Source organism: Corythoichthys intestinalis, unplaced genomic scaffold, assembly GCF_030265065.1.
Source record: "Corythoichthys intestinalis isolate RoL2023-P3 unplaced genomic scaffold, ASM3026506v1 HiC_scaffold_23, whole genome shotgun sequence".
In the NCBI taxonomy this organism is placed as follows: domain Eukaryota; kingdom Metazoa; phylum Chordata; class Actinopteri; order Syngnathiformes; family Syngnathidae; genus Corythoichthys; species Corythoichthys intestinalis.
This window is the reverse complement of record NW_026651592.1, coordinates 2,772,602-2,796,396: the sequence shown is the minus strand read 5'-3', so window position 1 is coordinate 2,796,396 and position 23,795 is coordinate 2,772,602. Positions and strand designations below refer to the sequence as shown.

Below are 23,795 nucleotides of genomic sequence, written 5' to 3'. Positions count from 1 at the left end.
CCCACTGTGTGTGTGTATATGTATATATATATATATATATATATATATATATATATATATTAATGTGGAAAATAAATAATACAAGATCAAATCACAATGAAATCAGCTAAAAACAGTTAATAAAAAATTAGATTTTTTTTTTAATGAAAATGGCAACAACAACAGCAAAAACAACTTAAAAAAACATTTTAAATATAAAACAAATAAAAATAAAACGTACATTTTGGAATATTTTGACACACCCGACAATTAGCCCACCCAACAAAACTGACAAGAAACATTATTTTTCACATGTACACCACATGTTTAAAACAGAGAGGTAAAAGTAGTGAATGGCATTATGAAAAGTATGATACATGAATTAAAAAACTGGAAAGTTAATTTAAAGATGAATAATACAAAAGCCAGTGCAAGGTAGGTCTTGGCAAATGCACTTAATAGGTGACTCACTTGAACGACTGACTGACAGTCTGCATATCATCAGGTCACGCACAAGCAGCATTCTATAATAACGACATGGTAAAGCTGCCCTGGGGGAGGTAAGCAGTAAGCGGGGGAAAATCCGCATGCATATACCGTATATGAAACGGTACACATGATGTATTTCAAGCTTAATCCATCAGACGCAATTACCAGGGGAACAGGTCCAAACATGTAAGATGGAGCCTGGAGGCTGGTAAACAGGTATGCATGCATGTGTGTGCCCTTTTGTCGGGGGGCTCACTCCCCCCGAGACGACCAGCTGATCCTATGATAAGGTGTCACCGAGAGGCCGCCTCGGGTGTTTGCCGACACTCAGACGCTTCCGCTTGTCTGCGTTTGATCAGGTCGCGCATCGGATAGCCTCCTTTCTATTCCCGAGCCGGAAGGTCGTGTTTGGGAAAGTGACAGATTTCCGACGACAAGTTGACATGTCAGCCTCACCGCTCGTGAATGGACATGAGCGTCGGACCGCGTCGCAAGAAACGGACACGTTTTGAACTTTGAGAGTTTTTATCATGAAAACGGTTCACGTATATTTACACTTGACGTTCTAAACTCCTTTGCTACCATTGATGGTGATAGATGTCTGATGTATCGATCCATATCCAGTGTTGTTGATCTTACTTTAAAAAAGTAATTAATTAGTTACAAATTACTTCTCCCAAAAAGTAATTGCGTTTGTAACACTGTTACCTGAATGTAAAAGTAATTAGTTACTTGACAAAGTAACTGGTGATAATTTTCATGGTTTTTTTTTTTTCTAAAAAAATAAAATAAAATAATAACTGGTCACACAATCTGAAGTCTAAAGGGTTTTTAGGACAACAGGGGTATTGCGGATATTGCGATAACTAGATAATAATAATAATAATAAGTAGATAATAACCTTTGTTATGTGTGGAAGTCATATAATGTTGTGAATCAATCGTTAAAGTTGTTAAAATTGCTCCCGTTATTGCATTAGTTCCCTTCCGTCTATTTTCGACATGTTTAAGTTTTAAAATGGTTTCACTATTTAAAGATAGATTTAAGTTAAGTTTTGCCGATTTAGGAGCATTTTAGATCAAAATTGACTTAGGTTCGCCAGGAAGGTTCTCTACAACAAAGCCTTCATGAGAAGTCTACTGCTTTAAGATGGCGGCTGTTTACTAACGCATCTAGTTCTTTATTATATATGTTGCTAATGCTGCCGTGTCTGTAATTTGCATCTAGTTCTGTATATATGTGATATCTACCGAAGCATCATGTGGGCGTAGTTTGTAGGCTATCGGCTACAGTCAGGTATTATTGAAGCCACCTAGCATAGTAGCATCGCGTTTGCAATGGCGTCACACTCCCTTGCCTCCTCCCCACTCCTGCTCTGCTCTCTCGTTTGTGTGAGTCCATCTTTTTCCAGACTTTTCTCGCCGCGGTAACGGTAACGGCGTTGCCAAGATGAGAAAAGCAATTAATTAGATTACTCACTACTGAAGAAAATAACGCCATTAGTAACGGCGTTATATTCTAACACCGTTATTAACAACACTGGTAATTTTGACAGTAGAATAATATAGCTAATACAGATAAATACAGTATGTGCTGCCTTCATTATTAGGCTTATTTAAGGCTTTTAATTTTTTTGCGGCTCCAGATATATTTGTTTTTTTGGTCCAATATGGTTCTTTCAACATTTTGGGTTGCCCACCCCTGGGTCAAGACTTCTCTACTGTTAATTCCGAGTTTGTAGGCAAGGTTACTGTAATTTCCCGAATATAACGCGCACTTTTTTTCCCCCAAAATCAACTTATATATATTTATATATATTAAGACCGATTTTTTTTTTTTTTTAATCGACTCGGCCATGTTGTGTTGAAAAAAAAAAACGTATGCAGCGATCCGTTGCCGACCATTACGGTACATGACGTCACCATTTTGTTTAGGTAATACTTCACTCTGATTGGCCGAATGATTTCGTCTGTGTTAAATTCTGCTTTTTTCACTCTTCATAAAGCACAGAATTTAGTTTGTTGAACTCATTTGGTGCAACGTTTGTTGCAACTCAGCAACTCGGTCCATAACAAATGTAACACAACGCAGACTTCCTGTGTCCGTCAACTATATCCGTCCCTCGGGAAACCCAAATAACAATAGTTCCTCTCGTTACAGTAGCAATGCGCTCGTTCCGATTTCCGACTTTGGTCCTCACTTTTATTTTACCGTATCAATCCATGGAAGAAACATTTATTCATCATGATGAAACGATCAAGTTATACAGCAGCCTTTAAAAGAAAAGTCACATCTGTTTTGTTTTCTCCTGGATTTTGGTAAGCTGGAGAAGTTGTCAGATCATATTATTACCGTGCATGTTGTCAGTTTACGGAAATGTTTTGAACTACCAATGTGCTATGCTTGTGCTGTGTTTCACCAGTCAGTAAAATGACATTTCTGTATCTGTACACAAGCTCTGTTTTCTTGTATTCTTCTATTTATTGGTGCTAAAATTAAGGTGCGCGTTATACACGGGTACAATCATTTTCCCTAGATTTTACAAGTAAATTTGGTGTGCGCGTTATACACGGGTGTGCCTTGTATTCGGGAAATCACGGTAACTCATTTAAGTCATCGTTACACCTCAATTGCAACTAATGAACTTGGAGTTAGCATGATCCTGGAACAGGTGCTTATCATTTCTAATCCTATTGTGAATTTTTGTCAATGTTGTGTGAATGTCATTGGTACGATCACACCTCTATTCGGCTGTATTTGCGGAGTGACGCAAGGGCCGGCTGGCCGGTCCAGTTCATTCCGTCACAGCCTTGAGCTGACCTCCATCACCGAGCCAGGGGAGCCTTCACAACAAATTTGGTGTCTGGCTTTCAGCGCTGCAACGGCCGTCCCCTCCGATCTGTCAGCACCGCGCCCTCGTCTTCCTCAATCACATCTTCCCTCTCTGCCGCCTTTATCTCCTAAATGCATCGTCCTTCCCCTTCTTTATCAGAGTTTTTCCTTGCTGAAAGCTAAATATAGATATATGTATGCATGCATAAAGGCGCCTCATTAGCCGCGAACTGGAGGGAGGCTTGTGGCGTGGCTACCATGATCTATTAATTTACATCCACTCGGCTGGCATGACTTATCCCTTCACCTAACCTCCGCTGAGCAATTACTGTAGAAATTGCCACATTTATCTCTGTGTACTTGTGCACAGTGTTCACATTAAATATTAGAAAAGGGTCAGGGCAGTGTTCATATAACAAGCAAAATGGTATGATTGAAGAACACAAATAAAGGTATTGTTAAAAGCACAGGGCTCAAAGTCAGATTTGGCCAGCCACAACATTTTGTGTGGTCAGCGAAAGTAAATCATGTAAAAATTACTGTATCCTTAATGAAAGAAGACTGCAGAAAACAGAAATATACAAAACCAAATTTTCCCTTTTAAAAATACAAAATAGATCAACGGTTTTTTTTGTTTTTAAATATATACCGTAATTTCCCGAATATAACGCGCACTTTTTTCCCCCAAAATCAACTTGTAAAATCATGGTGCGCATTATAAATGGGTACATGGATGGAGACAGAAATATATATACCGTATTTTTCGGACTATAAGTCGCGTTTTTTTTCATATTTTGGCTGGGGGTGCGACTTATACTCAGGAGCGACTTATGTGTGGAATTATTAACACATTATGATATAATTTCACGTTATTTTGGTGTTTTGCAGTGACACTGATGGTTTTGTAAAGTTGTTAGCATGTTCTTATGCTATAGTTATCTGAATAACTGTTTATAGCTATGGCCACGTCCGCGTTCTGCCTTTGGCAGTGTATGTTCAATTGTATTATTGACTTTTTTATCTTGAAATGGATGCATTTAGTTTGTGGCGCTTTCACGCCCACGTGAGGGCGCACTCGCACTTGTTTACGTGACACGCCAGAAGAAGACGGACAGCTACGTAGCTCTGAGTGAGTGAGTGGGCGAGTTAGCTAGAGAGAATAGACGGATGCGAACCTACTTTCATTGTTTATGCTTTTAAATCATCTCTACAGAGGCAACGCCTGCGTGTATCATCTTTTCTGTTGTTGTTGTGTGTTTTCCACCCGCGATCGGACACTTAGAGCCAGTTGTGTGGTTGTTTGAACGATGTGCTAATGATAGCGAACGCATTCTAACCTGTTACTTATTCCTAATAGTACCTAATTATCATTTATTTACGTTGATGCGAACCTGTTTTCTATCGAGGACCAAACTGATTCAGCAAATTATACGGACATCCAGCATTGTCTTTTGGGAGTTCGCTGTATAGGCCGTAGCGTAGGACAGTATATTCACATTTCGTTGTTCATGCACTGTACACTGTACATTTATTTAACATGTTGTTCTCTATTGTATTTTTATATTAAATTGCCTTTCAAGATGACATGTCTGTTCTATGTGTTGGATTTTATCAAGTAAATTTCCCCCCAAAATTCGACTTATACTCCGGTGCGACTTGTATATGTTTTTTTTCTCTTCGTTGGGCATTTTATGGCTGGATCGACTTATACTCAGGAGCGACTTGTAGTCCGAAAAATATGGTATATATATTATATATATATAAACCGATTTTTTTTTTAATTGACACGGCCACGTTGTCTTGAAGAAACGGATGCGGCGACCCGTTGCCGACCATTACGGTACGTGACGTCACCATTTTGTTTTGGTAATACTTCACTCTAATGATTTCGTCTGTGTTAAATCCTGCTTTTTTCACTCTTCATAAAGCACAGAATTTTGTTTCTTGAACTCATTTGAGTCAATGTTTATTGCAGCTCCGCAACTCGGACCATAACAAATGTAAGCACACACACTTCCTGTGTCCGTCAACTATATCTGTCCCTCGGGAAACTCAAACCCAAATAACAATAGTTCCTATTGTTACTGTCGTGTCAACAGCGATGAGCTCTCACGGATTTCCGACTTACGTTCTCACTTTCATTTTACCGTATCAATCCATGGAAGAAACATTTATTCATCATGATGAAACGAGCAAGTTATACAGCAGCCTTTAAAAGAAATGTCACATCTGTTTTGTTTTCCCCTGGATTCTGGTAAATTGGAGAAGGTGTCAAATCATATTATTACCGTAAATATTGTCAGTTTATGGTAATGTTTTGAACTACCAATGTGCTATGCTTGTGCTGTGTTTCACCAGTCAGTAAAATGACATTTCTGTATCTGTACACAAGCTCTGTTTTCTTGTATTCTTCTATTTATTGGTGCTAAAATTAGGGTGCGCATTATAAACGGGTACAATAATTTTTCCCTAGATTTTACAAGTAAATTTGGTGTGCGCGTTATACACGGGTCCGCCTTATATTCGGGAAATTACGGTAAGAACATTTACTGCTTCTATTATCTATTAGTTTTTTTAAATGGACAAACACTTAAAAACAATAAAATATAATTTATGGGTTTCCACCCCTTTTTTCCAACCTCCCCTTTTGTTCAACAATTAAAAATTGATTAAAAAAATAACTAAAAATTAAGAGAATATTTATTGTTTTTCAGTTTTGTTTTAAAAATGCATATAAAACAATATGATCAAATAACCGGACAGAAAATTTTAAAATTAAATATTAAATGAGAATATGTACTGATTTTTTCCACTTATATATGGTGGGAAACACTCAGGTGACTTGAAGTTCCGATCCGACACCCCGAATTTGGCCAAATTTCAAAATTGTCCAATATGCATGTGTGATACATCATTGGGAAGCTTAACATCTCAATTTTTGGGGGGAAGAAAATTTTTGAACTTGAGGGCATTTAAAAAAATAAAAAAATAAACTCAAGGTGAGAGCATCAGAGAGCATAATTAAAGACACCATGATTTTAACGAGATATTATCATGTACTTACCCTGTTTCGATCCAAAAACTCCGTGTAGTGTGTCTCACCGAGTGTCAAGACACAGCTGTGAATCGCCACAGCCGAAGTTTTTGGTGATTTTATGGGTGATACACAGTAATATACCGTATTTTTCGGACTACAAGTCGCTCCTGAGTATAAGTCGATCCAGCCATAAAATGCCCAACGAAGAGAAAAAAACATATACAAGTTGCACCGGAGTATAAGTCGAATTTTGGGGGGAAATTTACTTGATAAAATCCAACACATAGAACAGACATGTCATCTTGAAAGGCAATTTAATATAAAAATACAATAGAGAACAACATGCTAAATAAATGTACAGTGTACAGTGTATGAACAACGAAATGTGAATATACTGTCCTACGTTACGGCTCGGTCCTGGCTCTACAGCGAACTCCCAAAAGACAATGCTGGACGTCCGTATAATTTGCTGAATCAATTTGGTCCTCGATAGAAAACAGGTTCACATCAACGTAAATAAATGATAATTAGGTACTATTAGTAATAAGTAACAGGTTAGCATGCATTCGCTATCATTAGCACATTGTTCAAACAACCACACAACTGGCTCTAAGTGTCCGATCGCGGGTGGAAAACACACAACAACAACAGAAAAGATGATACACGCAGGCGTTGCCTCTGTAGAGATGATTTAAAAGCATAAACAATGAAAGTAGGTTCGCAGCCGTCTATTCTCTCTCGCTAACTCGCCCACTCACTCACTCAGAGCTACGTAGCTGTCCGTCTTCTTCTGGCGTGTCACGTAAACAAGTGCGAGTGCACCCTCACGTGGGCGTGAAAGCGCCACAAACTAAATGCATCCATTTCAAGATAAAAAAGTCAATAATACAATTGAACATACACTGCCAAAGGCAGAACGCGAACGTGGCCATAGCTATAAAGAGTTATTCAGATAACTATAGCATAAGAACATGCTAACAACTTTACAAAACCATCAGTGTCACTGCAAAACACCAAAATAACATGTGAAATTATATCATAATGTGTTAATAATTCCACACATAAGTCGCTCCTGAGTATAAGTCGCACCCCCAGTCAAAATATGAAAAAAAACCGCGACTTATAGTCCGAAAAATACGGTAAGAAGGGTTGCAATACAGAAATCGCAGACGTCAAGGAGTGGTCGAGATTCTCTATATCAAATAAACCTTTTAAACTTTTTTTTTTTTTTTTTCCTTCATTTGGATCGATTATTTATAATCTAAATTATTGGGGAAAATGTGACAGTAACAAGAAAAAAATACAATTAAGCGATTGTTAAGAGGTAGATATCCGTGACATATTTACAGACGCTAATTTTTTTCACTGTGACGTAATTTGTTTAAAAGTTTAAAATATGCGAGTGCATAATTTTATAGTTTTTTTTTAAAACAAATATTAGACATCACTTAATGATTTTAAGCTAAAAATGATAGACATTTCGAATAATAAATATAATTAGTTACATGTCGTTACTCTTTTTATGGCTGGGCTAAAACAAAAGCGGTTGTGCGGCATCTGTAAACGGGGGTCTACAGGGTAAAACGGACAAATTAAAAATAGTTTGTGGGCTTAATGCGCCATGAAACCCTATGGCAGCATATAGACATATTGTTCTATCAAACATTGGATTGAATAATGAAGACAAAAATCTACCTCCATATGGTAACTACATTGGCACGACACCAGCGGGCGTACCATATTCAATGGATGACGATCTTGGCGCAAAGTATAGCTGTTCTAAGCAGCCTGATTTAGAATTACCCTCAAGAATGATGGGAAACAAAAAACGCTCATTTTCAACTTATTATTATAAATATTCTTGTAAGTTAATTTTATTGCTGACACTGTGTTTTGGGGTCATCAACATGTTGTGTGTCCCCCTGCCCCAAAAGTCAAACTCCACCTATGATTTTCGATCGCTACACAAAAATAGCAATATAAATTACCCCCAAGAACGGTAAGAGATGGAAGACAACCAGAATGTCATATATAAGAAAGACAGAGCATATGGTGGTGAAGGATAGCTTGTTGAAACAGGAGAATGTCATTGTTAGTGTCATAAGGCAATGCACACAAGAAAAAAGTGTCGATAAAAAAGCTACCTCTGGATCAAGTCGGCTCTTTCTCCCGTCTTTTTCAGGCCTCGACACGCAAGCCATCCCTAACTGTACATTTGTATGTTCTTCCACATCTTCACCAGTGAATTTGGCACCAGCGACATCATTTTTGGACAGAATTAGTATGTTTAGCTCAGTAAACATCTCGTTCGTTATTTTGCTATTTACATGCATCTAGCATGAGGGACAAACCCGAGTTTGACCCCGAGTTGATTAGCAACACTTGCTAATGTCATGAATATTAATGAGCAAAGGTGATGTGTTACTTGTGGTATGCTACTAGCCTATGACTTTTATTTAGCGACTATTTACTGCCAGCCTCTCCCAGTTCAGATGTATTGGACGTCTATAACCGTCAATAGCAGTCAATGGCTAAAAAATGATTTACTTGTTTATCACTAAGACTGCTTGTTATTTTCTGTCCAATGGGTATTGATTTTGCAAGGCAAGGAGATCACGGTATCCTCATTTTAAAAATTTGCACCAAACAGAGACCAAGCTGAGCAGGCCCACTCATTTTGTTAACTTGTAATCATTATGCTCTTTTATTATGCGCGATTACCCGCCAGTGGTGAAAATTTGTCATACACAAGCCTGTTGTGTTTGTGTCGTACAACAAACAAACACCCCCACATATACTGTACACACCCACAAAAAAGGTTTATACATAGAACACAGAGGTGTACATCACAATGTGGGTTTAAAAAAAACAAAATAGTTAAAGACAAATAAAACAAACAATTTGAGTGGGAAGTGGTTAGAAAAAAAACCTTTTTGAGATAACAAAAAAAAAATACATGAAAAAAGTAATAATACATAAGTGTGCTAAAACCCTCTCAAACTATGTCAGAATAAAATAGGTAGGAAAACTAAGTTGCATAAAATAGATAAATAATAATAATAAAATACCAGAGGAAAAAAAACAGCAAAAAACGATATATTATACATACAGTGGGGCACATAAGTATTTAGTCAACCACTAAATGTGCAAGGGGCTCCACTCATTACCTGTATTCTCTTCACAAGCTTTTCACACACTGTTACTGGTATTTTGGCCCATTCCTTCATGCAGATCTCCTCTAGAGCAGTGATGTTTTGGGGCTGTTGTTGGGCAACACGGACTTTCAACTCCCTCCACAGATTTTCTATGGGGTTGAGATCTGGAGACTGGCTCGGCCATTCCAGGACTAGGGATGGGAATCGAAATCCGATTCCAATTCGGAACCGGTTCCGAGTGTTTCAAGGCCTCGACATCACAATGAAAAAGCCTTAACGATCCCTTTAACGATTCCTAAAGTATTGCGTCGTGACGTGTCTTGTTGTCCAGACGCATCAAACTAGCATGGCGCCAAGAACCACTCGCTCCAAAGTTGGACTACACTTCACCAGGAAAGAGTGTGAAAATGAAAGGTTACGACGGGTAAGCACGAGCATTGCAGCCAGAAACATAACAATGACAGCACGTAGGTTCAAACGCTCGAAAGTGTGTCTTCACTTCACGAGGAAAAATTACAACAAAGCGACTTGCAGTCATTGCAAGGTGGAGATAACTGCATCGGGAGGGAATAGACTGCACTGTCCTCACCGAGACAGCTATACAGCTAGCTAAACTCCGAAATGACGATACAGAAGACGCTGGTATAATTTGCTGACTTTATTCAACCATCACTTGAAGAGTGAAACTAAAAATAGAAATGAAACAAATCAATTTCGTCCCCAATAACAAACAGGTTTGCATCAACGTAAATCAGCGATGATTAGCTGCTAATAACAGTATGGTTAGCATTCGTTCGCTAGCATTAGCACATCGTTCAAACCACTAGACAACTGGATTTAAGTGTCCGATCGTGAGTGGAAACACAACAACAACACAAAAGATTATACATACAGGCGTTGCCTCTGTAGATATTAACATTAACAAAGAACGTAGGCTCGTAGAAGTGTTTCCCTCTCTCACTTCGCACGATCACTCGCTTGGATGCGGCATTTCTTCGGGTGCCCAAACTGCGGCCCGCGGCCAAAATACGGCCCGCCTCCACATTTGGTCCGGCCATTTTGATTTTTTTTTTTTCTCAATCGTGTTATTTATTTCCTGGCCTTTTTCCTTGAAGAATTCAGAGCGGGTTATTTGGTTATTATCTATTTAATTAATAGCGTTTTTATTATTAATTATTATTATTATATTATTTTTTTTATTTTATTTACTTTCATTCCGTGAAGAATCCAGAAAGGGTTATTTGATTGTAGCTTTCTGAAAAACAATATTTTTTTACATTTATGCACTTCTGCAATCGTCACACTTTTTTTGTTACAAACTGACCCCGGCCCCTCATCAGAGAAGGGAAAAGTTATGTGGCCCTCACAGGAAAAACATTTGGGGACCCCTGCTTTAACACATATTGCCAAACGCAGAACAACAACCTATCTCCCAATATATACCAATATTTTTTATTTCTATTAGATAAATGTTTCTGTAAAATGTTACACATTCTTGTGTATTTGCCACTTATTGCCACAGTTAACACTGAGGCTTTGGGCCTGTTTTGATCTCGTTGTGAGTTTGTAAGGTTGTGAGTTCTGATTAAACAAACTCGATGCCAATCAAAACATTTGTTGTTCTTTTCCCCCAAATTAGAATCGATAAGAGAATCGATAAAGAATCGAATCGTTAAGCAATATCGATAATGGAATCGGAATCGTAAAAATCCTATTAATTCCCATCCCTATACAGGACCTTGAAATGCTTCTTACGAAGCCACTCATTTGTTGCCCTGGCTGTGTGTTTGGGATCATTGTCATGCTGAAAGACCCAGCAATGTCTCATCTTCAATGCCCTTGCTGATAGAAGGAGATTTTCACTCAAAAGTTCTCCATACATGGCCCCATCCATTCTTTCCTTTACACAGATCAGTCGCCCTGGCCCCTTTGCAGAAAAAACAGCCCCAAAGCATGATGTTTCCACCCCCAAGCTTCACAGTGGGTATGGTGTTCTTCAGATGCAATTCAGTATTCTTTCTCCTCCAAACACAAGAACCTGTGTTTCTACCAAAAAGTTATATTTTGGTTTCATCTGACCATAACACATGCCACGTTTACATGGAGCCAAATATTCCAATTACAATCGGGATATTTGTCCAAACCGAATAAATGTGTTCCATATAAACACCTCATTCGGAATGAACAGGCCCAAACCGAATGGAATTTCATTCCGATTCACAGAGGTGGAATATTCCTTTTCCCAAACCGATTAGAAGTAAAATTATATCATGTAAACAGGGAAGCGGAATGGTGTCTGGTTGCGTTCTTTCTGCACATGCTCCGTACTGACGTGGTGACGTCACTGGGTGAAGTAAGTAACGTCACTTGCAACATGGCTTCCAAGCACACGCACAGCGCACCCACACAACTTTTTAAATGAACGGCGTATCATTCTGAAGTTTTGTTTCCACTCGAAAAGTTAAAACAGCAGCTGATCTGACGATTGATCTCCATGTTTTGCAACGTGACGCTTTGTTTTGATTAATCTGCGCATGTCAGACGGCAGTTGTCAAACGTCCTTTCGGAATAAAGGCAGTCACATGTAAACGCTGGATCGGAATAGATGAAGTGATATGTAAACAGCTGATGTGAAATTTCCATTCGGAATGATTTGAATCGGTATGAATAAAAGTCAGCATGTAAACGTGGCTACATTCTCCCAGTACTCTTCTGGATCATCCAAATGCTTTCTAGCGAACCGCAGACCGGCCTGGACGTGTACAGGATTCAGCAGGGGGACACGTCTGGCAGTGCAGGATTCGAGTCCCTGGCGGCGCATTGTGTTACTGATAGTAGCCTTTGTTACTGTGTTCCCAGCTCTCTGTAGGTTATTCACTAGGTCCCCCCCCCCCCCCCCGTGTGGTTCTGGGATTTTTGCTCACCGTTCTTGTTATCATTTTGACGCCACGGGGTGAGATCTTGCATGGAGCCCCAGATCGAGGGAGATTATCAGTGGTCTTGTATGTCTTCCATTTCCTAATATTTGCTCCCACAGTTGATTTCTTTACACCAAGCATTTTACCTATTGCAGATTCAGTCTTCCCAGCCTGGTGCAGGTCTACAATTTTGTCTCTTGTGTCATTTGACAGCTCTTTGGTCTTGGCCACAGTGGAGTTTGGAGTGTGACTGAGGTTGTGGACAGGTGTGTTTTATACCAGTAATGAGTTAAAACAGGTGCCATTAATACAGGCAACGAGTGGAGCCTCGTTAGACCTCGTTAGAAGAAGTTAGACCTCTTTGAGCTTTGAGCTACAAGCTTGCTTGTAAGTGACTAAATACTTATTTTCCACTCTAATTTGGAAATAATTTTTTTTAAAAATCAAACAATGTGATTTTCTGTTTTTTTTCCCCACATTCTGTCTCATGGTTGAGGTTTACCTATGTTGACAATTACAGGCCTCTCTAATCTTTTCAAGTAGGAGTACTTGCACAATTGGTGGTTGACTCAATACTTATTTGCCCCACTGACTATGTATACAGTACATATATAAATATATATATATATACAGAGCTGGGTAGTAACACGTTACATTTACACTGTTACATTTACTTGAGAAAAATGTACTTTTTAGAGTAATTTTACCACACAATTTTTACTTTCACTTGAATAGATTTGTGAAGATTTGTGACTTCTCTTACTCTGCTACTTTGGGCTACACTAGAGTGGTTACATTTTTCCTCTTTATTCTACATATTTACTTTATTTTTGCCAGAGATGCCGGCAGTAGCCCTACCAGTTCCACCGATGAGGTGCAACACATTATACTATTCAGAGGTACCATTTTTTTTCTCCACTAGAGGGCACTCATGCCCTTTGGACGGGTAGTGGGTCATAGTGTTCTGGCCTAAATTAGCAGATTTTTGTGTCATCATTTTGGCATAATGCAGTCATGTAATTGGCTCAGCAACTCAGCTGTGATCCCCAACCAGGACTGGTACAAGTCCATGGCGCATTTGCTACCGGGCCACAGAGAAATAATAAATAATTTGTTGACGACCGCAATAGGGCCTCTGCCTCTTGACTGAGTAGAGATTTGCCGATGTCGCCCTCTCGTGGTTGCCCTCCATTACTGTGGTGTTTGCACACCGACAGCAGCCCAGCGTCAGTCAATGTAAACAGTAACGTTAGCTGCTGTTGGATGTGTGCTGCACGCAGTGTTAATGATGAATACATACATACATACATACATACATACATACTCAAGAAAAACAAAAAAAATGGTTAAAAAACAAAATCTTTTGGGTTAAAAAAAAGGAGTTAACAAAAAACAGCAACAAAGTTTAAAAAAAAAAAAAAAAAAACAATGCTTGGGTGAAAACAATCACAGTTATTTAATACAACAAAACAAACAGACAAAAAACATGCTCAAATCTATGATGTGTGGACACCACTCACAGTTTCCACTGGTAGATGGTGACAGGTGGGTTGGCATCAGCCCGGCAGGTCAACTGCACGTTTTGGCGGTTCAGGTACCAGTTAGCGTCGAAGCCTTCGATCTTCACCTCGGGTTCATCTGTGGGAGGAGCGCACGTTCACACAAACCCACTACTGCAGACCTTCCACATCAAAATATGGCAAGAATTTGCTGCAACTCAAAACAGACATGTTGCGTTCTGTTCTCATACCGAACTTCATACGGCATTCTCGACTTGTCTCGCTTTTGTTTCAATTTGTCAACAACTGATGCGTTGCGTGGTGTGACAGGACAATATGTGCGGGTTCTACACGGAATGCACTTTTTTGTTTACTTAGAGCAAGAAAATTTTGAGACTTTCACTGTCTCTCAAAAATCAAAGGAAAGAGATTGTCTTACAGTGGTATGAAAAAAGTATCTGTACCTTTTGGAATTTCTCACATTTCTGCATATAATCACCATCAAATGTGATCTGATCTTTGTCAAAATCACACGGATGAAAAAACTGTCTGCTTTAACTAAAACCACCTAAACATTCATAGGTTTTCAAATTTTAGTAAAGATAGTACGCAAACAATGACAGAAGGGGAACCATCACATTTAATTTTTTCTGCCACCCCCCTTTTGGCAGCAACTTCAACCAGATGCTTCCTGTAGCTGCAGATCAGTCTGTCACATCGATCAGAACTAATCTTGGCCCGTTCTTCTTGACAAAACTGCTGTAGTTCAGTCAGATTCCTGGGGTGTCTGGCATTAATTGCTGTCTTTAGGTCATGCCACAGCATCTCAATGGGGTTCAAGTCTGGACTTTGACTTGGCCACTCCAGAACATGTATTTGTTCTTCTGTTTTTCGGGTCATTGTCTTGTTGCAGCATCCATCCTCTTTTTAGCTTCAACTGTCTGACAGGCGGCCTCAGGTTTTCCTGCAAAACATCCTGATAAACTTTTGACTTCATGCTTCCATTATTGATCGCAAGGTGTCCTGGCCCTGAGGCAGCAAAACAGCCCCAAATCATGATGCTCCATCCACTATGCTTCACGTTGGGAATGAGGAGTTGATGCTGGTGAGTTGTTCCATTTTTCCTTCACATATGACGTTGTGTGTTACTCCCAAACAATTCAACTTTGATTTAATCAGTCCACAAAATATTTAGCCAAAACCTATGTGGAGTGTCCAAGTGCCTTTTTGCGAACATTAAACAAGCAACAATGTTTTTTTTAAGACAGCAGTAGCTTCCTCTGTGGAGTCCTCCCATGAACACCATTCTTGGCCAAAATGTACACATAGTTGAAGTGTTCACTGAAATATTGGACTGTGCCAGTGATTCTGTAAGTCTTTAACAGACACTTTAGGGTTGTTTTTGTACCTCTCTGAGTATTCTGCCCTTAACTCTTAGCATCATCTTTGGTGGACGGCCACTTCAGAAGCAACAGTGCCAAACTCTCTTCATTTGCAGACAACTTCTCTGACTGTTGATTGATGAACATACAGACTTTTAGAGATGGTTTTGTATCCTATCCCAGCTTTATAGAAATTAACAATCCTGGATCGCAGGTCTTCAGACAGCTCTTTTGACCGAGCAATGATGCACATCAGACAATGCTTCTTATCAAGACAATTCTTACCAGGTGTGTGTTTTATAGTGGGCAGGGCAGCTTTAAACCACTCATCAGTAATTGGGCACACACATGATTTAAAATGTTTGGTAAAAATTGGTTTCAATTGCTCTTTAACCCCTTAATGCCTGCAACATGAAGCAATTGTCAGAGAATCCCAAAACTTAAAAAATAAGGTCCTAGTGTTACTTTTTTGAAATTTGTCAAAAAAGAAAAATCAAAATGAATATGTGTAATAAGCGCTCTAATATCTATAACCCTAGCTAAATCCAGATTTTTTTTTCTCCTGGAATCTGCAGATGCATGTTTTGACTTGCATCCATCTTTTTTTTTTTTTTTTCAAAATTCTAAATTAGTCTCAAAATAATGAAATTCTGAGTGTATCAAATGTGATACACTCGGCTAGAAGAGGTTAAGTCTCCTTAGGCAGAGGGTTCACATACTTATTTTTCCCCCTTCTGTCATTGTTTGCATGCTATTCTCATTAAAATATGAAAACCTATAAATGTTTGGGTGGTTTTAGTTAAGCAGACACTGTTTTTACATCTGTGTAATTTTGACAAAGATCAGATCACATTTGACGGGGATTTTATGCTGAAATGTGAGGAATTTCAAGACGTACCCATCAAATTTAACAAGAAAAACTAATTATAAACAACACTGGACTATAAGCAGCTGAAATATTCACACCTAAAAGCTGTCAACACCAGACTAAAATTTTCAATTCAATATTGACACTTTAAAAATGCTCAATACTCAATACCATTTTCGATTTTACACCTCTTCCTCTGGCTAAGATTCCCCCTCCCACTAGTAGACGTCCAATTCCTTTGGAGTGGGAAGGTGGCAGCGAATGCTCAACCACCCTCTCAGTTCAAATGAATTGGACGTCAAGTGCCAAAAATGAGAGCCAATAGCTGCTTTCACACTGTTGTAACTGTCTACAGTTCCTAGAACTTTTTGGGGACAATGACACCATTTTGCATGTTCGCACATGTAGGAACTAAGGACCAGGAACTCGAGTTCCGAGAACCATTTTAGTTCCTACACTGAGGTAGCGACTTTCTAGCCTGGACTGGCACTGCGTTTCCCCTTGGCTTCTGGTTTTCGGCGCTAAACAGTTGACAAGGAAAATGCAAAGATTTTGTCTATGACGATCAAGAGTAGTGCAAAGTCAAGTTTAAACCATTACACCTAATTTCTCATGACTTGTGGTTGTGCAAAAATGAATAACTGACAATTGATAATTTTGCAATCAATATCGTATCCGGATACAACATTTTTAGTATTGATACTCTGATATTTTTGGATAATTTTGACAACTGTTTTCTGAGTGAATCCCGGATCCATTGGACTCCTGTAGGTCTCCTGCAATATTTGCGGCGACCGTGGTGTAATTCAATGGAAGAGTCATCTAAAAAAATCCACCTTTTGCCACAAAACAGTGAAGTTTGGTGTTGGCAAAATCATGGTCTGGGGTTACATCCAGTGTATGGTGTGTGAGAGATCTACAGGGTGGAAGGCAAAATAAATAGTCTGAAATATCAACAAATCTTAGCTGCCTCTTACATTCCCAACCATAAAAAGGGACAAATTCTGAAGCAGGATGGCTCTCCATCTAGAGCTGAAACGAATACTCGAGCAACTCGAGTAACTCGAGTTTAAAAACTGATCCGAGTAATTTTATTCACCTCGAGTAATCGTTTATTTTGACAGCTCTAAGCATCACGTTTTGCTCGGACTACTTTTAATGCGGGACAACGCGCTGATGTCACGTGCGTAGAGGAAGAAGCAAAAAAAAAAAAACTTACTGCAGCCGACAACCGCTACAAACGACGCCGACGTTGCTAAATACTAGCCCGCACATGCTACGTTAGTTGCAGGTAGCGTCCAATGAGTCTCATAGAGATCACATGTATGTTGAACTAGATGCACAATGACAGACTAGGCCGCGTCTGGGCTGCGTTGGCAAACAGCCGCCATCTTAAAGCAGTAGAGCGCTAAGCGCTAATAAAGAGCGCTAAGCGCTAATATATAAGATTAACGTTACTGTCACTACTAGCTCACCTTACGTTAGCCCTGCGGAGGGCTAGGTTTCAATTAATTAAGACCACTTTCGATGCGTGGCTAACGTGTCTTACATACAGGCTTTATAATAACATAGCGTTGTGGAGTGATGAGGGAGTCAAATAAAAACTCAATAATGCTAACTATCAATTTTAGCTCAGTAGTCATTGCTGGATAAAACACCAAGTAGCACTGGTCCCTAATGTGCTCCAATACAGCCTGTATCATACATGTATTTTGAACAGTGAAAAACTCAAAATCCTATCAGGACTTACAGTTTAGACTAACTTAAAACTTAACTAGAACTTAAAAATGGCTTGACGCAAATAGAAATTCAATTGAAAAACGTGGGAAAAAATCCTAACTTTTAAGTGATGTGTGTTATCAAGCGTAAAGGCATTTTTAGGTGTGTTTATATATATATAATATATATATACTTTTTTAAAATAAGATCTAAATGTTTTTTGAGTGAAAGCAGTGAATTAGTCATTTTTTAAAATTCTAGTTACATCTGAAATGCAATTGTTGGCTGTTTTCAACAATATACATAAAAAAATAAAGACATTGATTGACTGAAAATGATAAAATGTCTTGTTTTCTCATGTATATCTATAATTGCTCTTCACCTGAAAATATATTTGTTTTATCCGATTACTCGATTAATCGATAGAATTTTCAGTCGATTACTCGATTACTAAAATATTCGATAGCTGCAGCCCTATCTCCATCGCATACTTTAATCTCTACCTCAAAGTTCCTCAAGGCAAAGAAGATCAAGATCCTCCAGGACTGGCAAGCCTGAGTCACCAGACATGAACAAGATGAAAGAGGAAGCATGGAAGACGAAACCCAAGAATGTTGATGAACTCTGGGAGGCATGCAAGACTGCTTTCTTTGATGATCCTGATTACTTCATCAATAAATTGTATGAATCCTTGCCTAACCGCATGGATGCAGTCCTTCAAGCCCATGGAAGTCATACAAAATATTAAATTTGGATCTCACAGCACCACTACTTAATTCGCTTATGTTATGTAACATATTTTGAATTAGAAGTACATTTTTTGTTCAATTTTCACACTAATTTCTGTAGGCGACAAAACTTTTGACTTGCCGAAATTGGACCTCTATGTCTTCATTAAATGATAAATCTTTTTTCAGTGAAACAAATATATTTTTGTACATTCAACATAATTTGGGAGGGTCTTAGCGTTCATATGAGCCATTTCTGAAACCAATTGAATAAATAAAAGTCAGGTTATTAGCAATTGCTTCTACAAAATGGATGAGCGACAAGACTTTTGTCAGGGACTGTATTAACTAACTGGACTATAGGCCGCAGGGTTCAAAGGGGAGGGAAAAAATGAGTCCATACTCCCAAAAGTATAGTACCTCTAAACTGTAGCTGTCACTGTTCCCAAAATAAAAGTTTGTTCTATTACCAGGCTTGTGGCTCCGAATGTTTATTTAGTAGGAAGGGTGAGTGCCGCATATTCAGCAGCTCATTTACGTCTCAGTTTGTTTGCGCAGGCGTCGCTAAGTTGACTTTTGTTTACCGTAAACTGAAGCCAGTGGGTCCACTAACAACACAGCCAACAGGCACAGGGTGACCTATGTGAGGCTCCAGAAGTTAAGTTACAACATGCATAAAAATATCATTATAGGCAGCCTTATTCTGCTCATTACCCACACTGGCTTTGAGAAATGACATCATAATGTTCAATCAATTAATTAGCTTGTTAATTTGAGGACGCAAATACCCTAGATGACGACGGAGAGATAATTTATATACATTTGTGGTTTCAACTCAGTCTGTGAAGACTTATTCCGAATCATTTGTTCAAGTACCGCTACCGACTAGTAGAGGTGTCGAAATGAATCAGACGTAAATCAATGAACATTTCCGTCAGTTAATCATGTGAGATCATTTTTCAAAACCTTCAACGTGTCTCCATCTTTGAAATTTTGGAGTTTTTAACTCAAGAATATATCATTTCTTGGACATGTGTATTAGAGATAGACCGATTATTGGCCTGGCCGATTATCATTGCCGATATTTGGAGATTTGACATGAAGTGGCACCTCGACATACGATCGTTTCGACACATGATCTTTTCAACAGCCGACATAAAATTTGACTCGCTATTAGTTTCTACATCCGACGACATACGACGATTAATGCCAGCGCCCCAGTTTCTTTGTTTCCCGCAAGACGGCGCACAGTGGATTTTCTTGAGAGAGAAATCAATATGGGTTCCAAAAATGTTAGTGCAGGTGGTGAAAAAAAGGTGAGGCTTGCTATTGAAATGAAATGTTAGAAATGATCGGAAAATATGAGCGTGGTGTGCCAGTCCGTGAACTAGCTCGACAATACGTCTACGATCTCGACCGTCCTCCTCTGACCTCCGTTCGCCAGTCTTTATAAGTTAAGCTGACAATTATTAATTTTTGTAACATTGTCAAAGAAATCGCCAGCTCGTTTTTAATCATTTATTTTAGAACTTGTGCAACACAACATGCCTACTGTCCGCCACAGCTGACGCCTGCAGAACATGAAGAGTGAAAGTAAAAAATCCTCTCTCACTCTGCCACGTCAGCCACAGGTGCAACACACAAAACACATCCGCCACATTAGAACCCGATTCGTTACATTATTACTACTATTGTTATATTATTATTCCGATTTTTATTCATAATTTATTTGTTTTACTCACTTTAATTGCTATTTGCAATAGTACCAGCGGTATTTATTAAAGGGTGTGACCACACCTGGGGAAATGCTAATATTCCATCATTTATCCATAAACGCATGCCTTTTGGATTCATATCATGCCACTTTGTGTAATTACACACATCGCAACACCAAGAAAATGATAGAAATTTGGATCGATTGTCAAGCTAAAACGACCAGCCCCCGAGATCTAGCATATTGTGTGCGTGACGTCACAACAAGGAAACAACCGGCTCAGTGCTTAGTACTGAATGGCGGCGATGATGGCGGACAACTTTGTTTCTAGTTGCAGCGACGAATCCAACGCAACAAACATTCTTCTAATGGTCACAAGGAAAGCTATGAACCTTTCTTTGGTGTTTTGGGTTATCAATTAGAGCCCAAACGAAAGCCAATGCAGCCTAATGAAAGGATCATTGAGGGGAGCAATCACACTGATGAAACACCGGCAACAACAGATCGTGTGGGAAACACTGAATGGTTTGTTTTGCATTTCTTTTTGTGAAGCTGATACACCGTGACCGCAAAATAAAGTAATGTATAGAATAATTATCATTTATTGTGCTATCATCGGTTTTCGCTCTGCCAACCGACACAAATATGAATGGGATTAGAGGATTTGTTGTATATATTTTACGAGCGATAAATTATACATGTATCCAGTCCTATATGCAATGCGTGATATGTTTTTTATTAGCGATGCACGATAATATCGGTCACCGATATTTATCGGCCGATAATGGCAATTATGACGTCACACAGATAATCCTGATAAAACGAAATTCAACCGATAATGCAATCCGATAATTATATATTTGATTTAGCCTACAAATGTGCGCAATCAACAGTTTTGTCCAATTCTGCTAGTTTTAAGGAGGTGTTTTTGCAGTGTAGTAATGTGATATATGTTAGGAATGGCTTACTTTTAAAGGCATTTTTGTGCAACTTGGGTTTTTACTCTCTAAGTAATTGTTGCCTAAAGCTTACCATTACACAATGTCATTGCCATTGTTTAGATGTTGGAATTTACTACTTGTTCACATTTGATGTGGAAAAAAATAGCACGAAATTACATTTTTGCACAGTAACATTTGATCTTTGTATACTTTAAAATTTTACATACATATTAGAATAGAATTATCGGCGTGACATTATCGGTTATCGGGTGGAAGGGGCAGGAAATTATCGGTTATCGATATCGGTTGAAAAATGTATTATCGTGCATCACTATTTTTTGTTATAAAAGAGTACTCACTCTGGCCATTTCCGTCCTTTGCTTTGCCTGGGGTGGTGGAGTGGTCTCATCAGAGCCAGTCATCGTCCTCTTTCTTGATATCTCGGGACATTTAGGTGGCTGCGCGTGTATGGTTGGCACCGCATCTGCTTTCAGCAGCTATTTCTTAGCAAAACCTGATTTCATTTGTCCATAGTTCAAATTGCTTTCAGGTGTAAAATGCGCACCACACAAAACCGTGCCGGAGGCTGGGTCTGCAAAATTAGCCTTCTTAGCACGGACGAACTTTACTTATTGTCTGCGTAGTCCAGCTCTTTTTCTTGGGTACTACTCATGGGTACTACATTGCGACAAATGGCTATTTGTACACCACATAGGTTTGAACCATTTTAGAGATTTTTTGATAAAACACGAACGCAACTCTCTCATCGATAAACAACGATGGCACCTGCCTCGACCATTTGTTTCCTTGTTATGACGTCTCCGCCCCATTCGGCTGTTTCGGGAATACTTTTGGATATGTTCGTAATTTTCGACCTATTTTTGATAATTTCTCATGAATGTGATTTATTTTTTTGTTAACTTTATTAATATTTGTTATATTGCCACATAACGGTTCTATTGATATCTCACAGCCCCTTAGTGTTTTAATACCCTTTAAGAATTTAGTGTAGGTTTCGTTCTGTGAAATGAATAAATGGAATTATAATGTATTATTATAGGAAAATCCTGTTAGACATACGACCATTTTTACTTAAACAAGGTCCTGGAACGAATTAACTTCGTATGTAGATAGAGGTAGTATATCGGTATTGGCTTTTTTTTTTCTTTCTTCTTTTTAAATCCTACCAGCCTATATAAAAAAAAAAAAAAAAATTAAAACTGAATTATTTTGGCTTAGATGTAGCCACGCCTCTCTCCTGCACTAGTATTCACCCCGTCCTCTGATTGGTGAAATGGTAATGGAGTTACAATTGTATTGCGCCTTTCCAGGGGCCTTAAAAAGACCCTCAAAGTGCATCACACTGTATCCTCATCTACCTACTGGTAACGCAGCACCAGGTGCAACATGGGGTTTAGTATCTTGCTCAAGGATATTTAGACGATGTCATCAGGGGGGAGAATTGAACCCACATCCTCTGGGTTGGGGAGCGACTACCTTACCACTGAACCACACCAGCCACTGTTTTTAGCTATTATTTTCTGTAATTTTCTATTTGTGTGATTCAATAAACGTACTTTCGGCATTTCAATGAAGTTCAGTGTTTGCATTATTCAATTTTTTTACGCCAGTTTTTTACACTTCTACTGCAAATTAATATCGGCTCCAAAAATCGGTTATTGGCCCCTCTAACTACTACTAATCGGTATTAGTATCGGTCCTGAAAAACCCATATCGGTCGATCTCTAATTTGTATGTATATATGTATATGGAGAGAAAAAATAGTCATTGATCTATAATTAATCATCATTTGAAGCTGTGGACTGACTGATTTACAGTTGTGGTCAAACGTTTACATACACTTGTGAAGAACCTAATGTCATGGCTCTCTTGAGTTTCCAGTTATTTCTACAACTCTGATTTTTCTCCGATAGAGTGATTGGAACAGATACTTCTTTGTCACAAAAAACATTCATGAAGTTTGGTTCTTTTATGACTTTATTATGGGTTAACAGAAAAAGTGATCAAATCTGCTGGGTCAAAAATATACATACATGGATCTGAAAAAGCGAATCATTGACTTGAACAAGTCAGGAAAGTCACTTGGAGCCATTTCAAAGCAGCTGCAGGTCCCAAGAGCAACAGGGCAAACAATTGTTTGTAAGTATAAAGTGCATGGCACTGTTTTGTCACTGCCACAATCAGGAAGAAAACGTAAGCTATCACCTACTGCTGAGAGAAAATTGGTCAGGAGGGTGAAGATTCAACCGAGAATCACCAAAAAGCAGATCTGCCAAGAATTAAAAGCTGCTGGAACACAGGTGTCAATGTCCACAGTCAAGCGTGTTTTGCATCTCCATGGACTGAGAGGCTGCCGTGCAAGAAGGAAGCCCTTGCTCCAAAAGCGGCACCTTAAGGCTCGACTGAAGTTTGCTGCTGATCACATGGACAAAGATAAGACCCTCTGGAGGAAAGTTCTGTGGTAAAAATCGAGCTGTTTGGCCACAATGCCCAGCAATATGTTTGGAGGAGAA

At 38.9% G+C, this 23,795-nt stretch overlaps 1 protein-coding gene across 5 annotated transcripts in view; it reads right to left on the bottom strand.

The window, feature by feature from the left end:
- LOC130911149 (nectin-1-like) overlaps positions 1-23,795 on the bottom strand; it is a 586,891-nt gene that overhangs the window by 393,165 nt on the left and 169,931 nt on the right. For all 5 annotated transcript variants that reach the window (XM_057828909.1, XM_057828911.1, XM_057828910.1 and 2 more), the window contains one exon: positions 13,931-14,048. In XM_057828909.1, the coding sequence (XP_057684892.1) occupies positions 13,931-14,048 (118 nt within the window). The remainder of the gene's footprint in view (positions 1-13,930; positions 14,049-23,795) is intronic.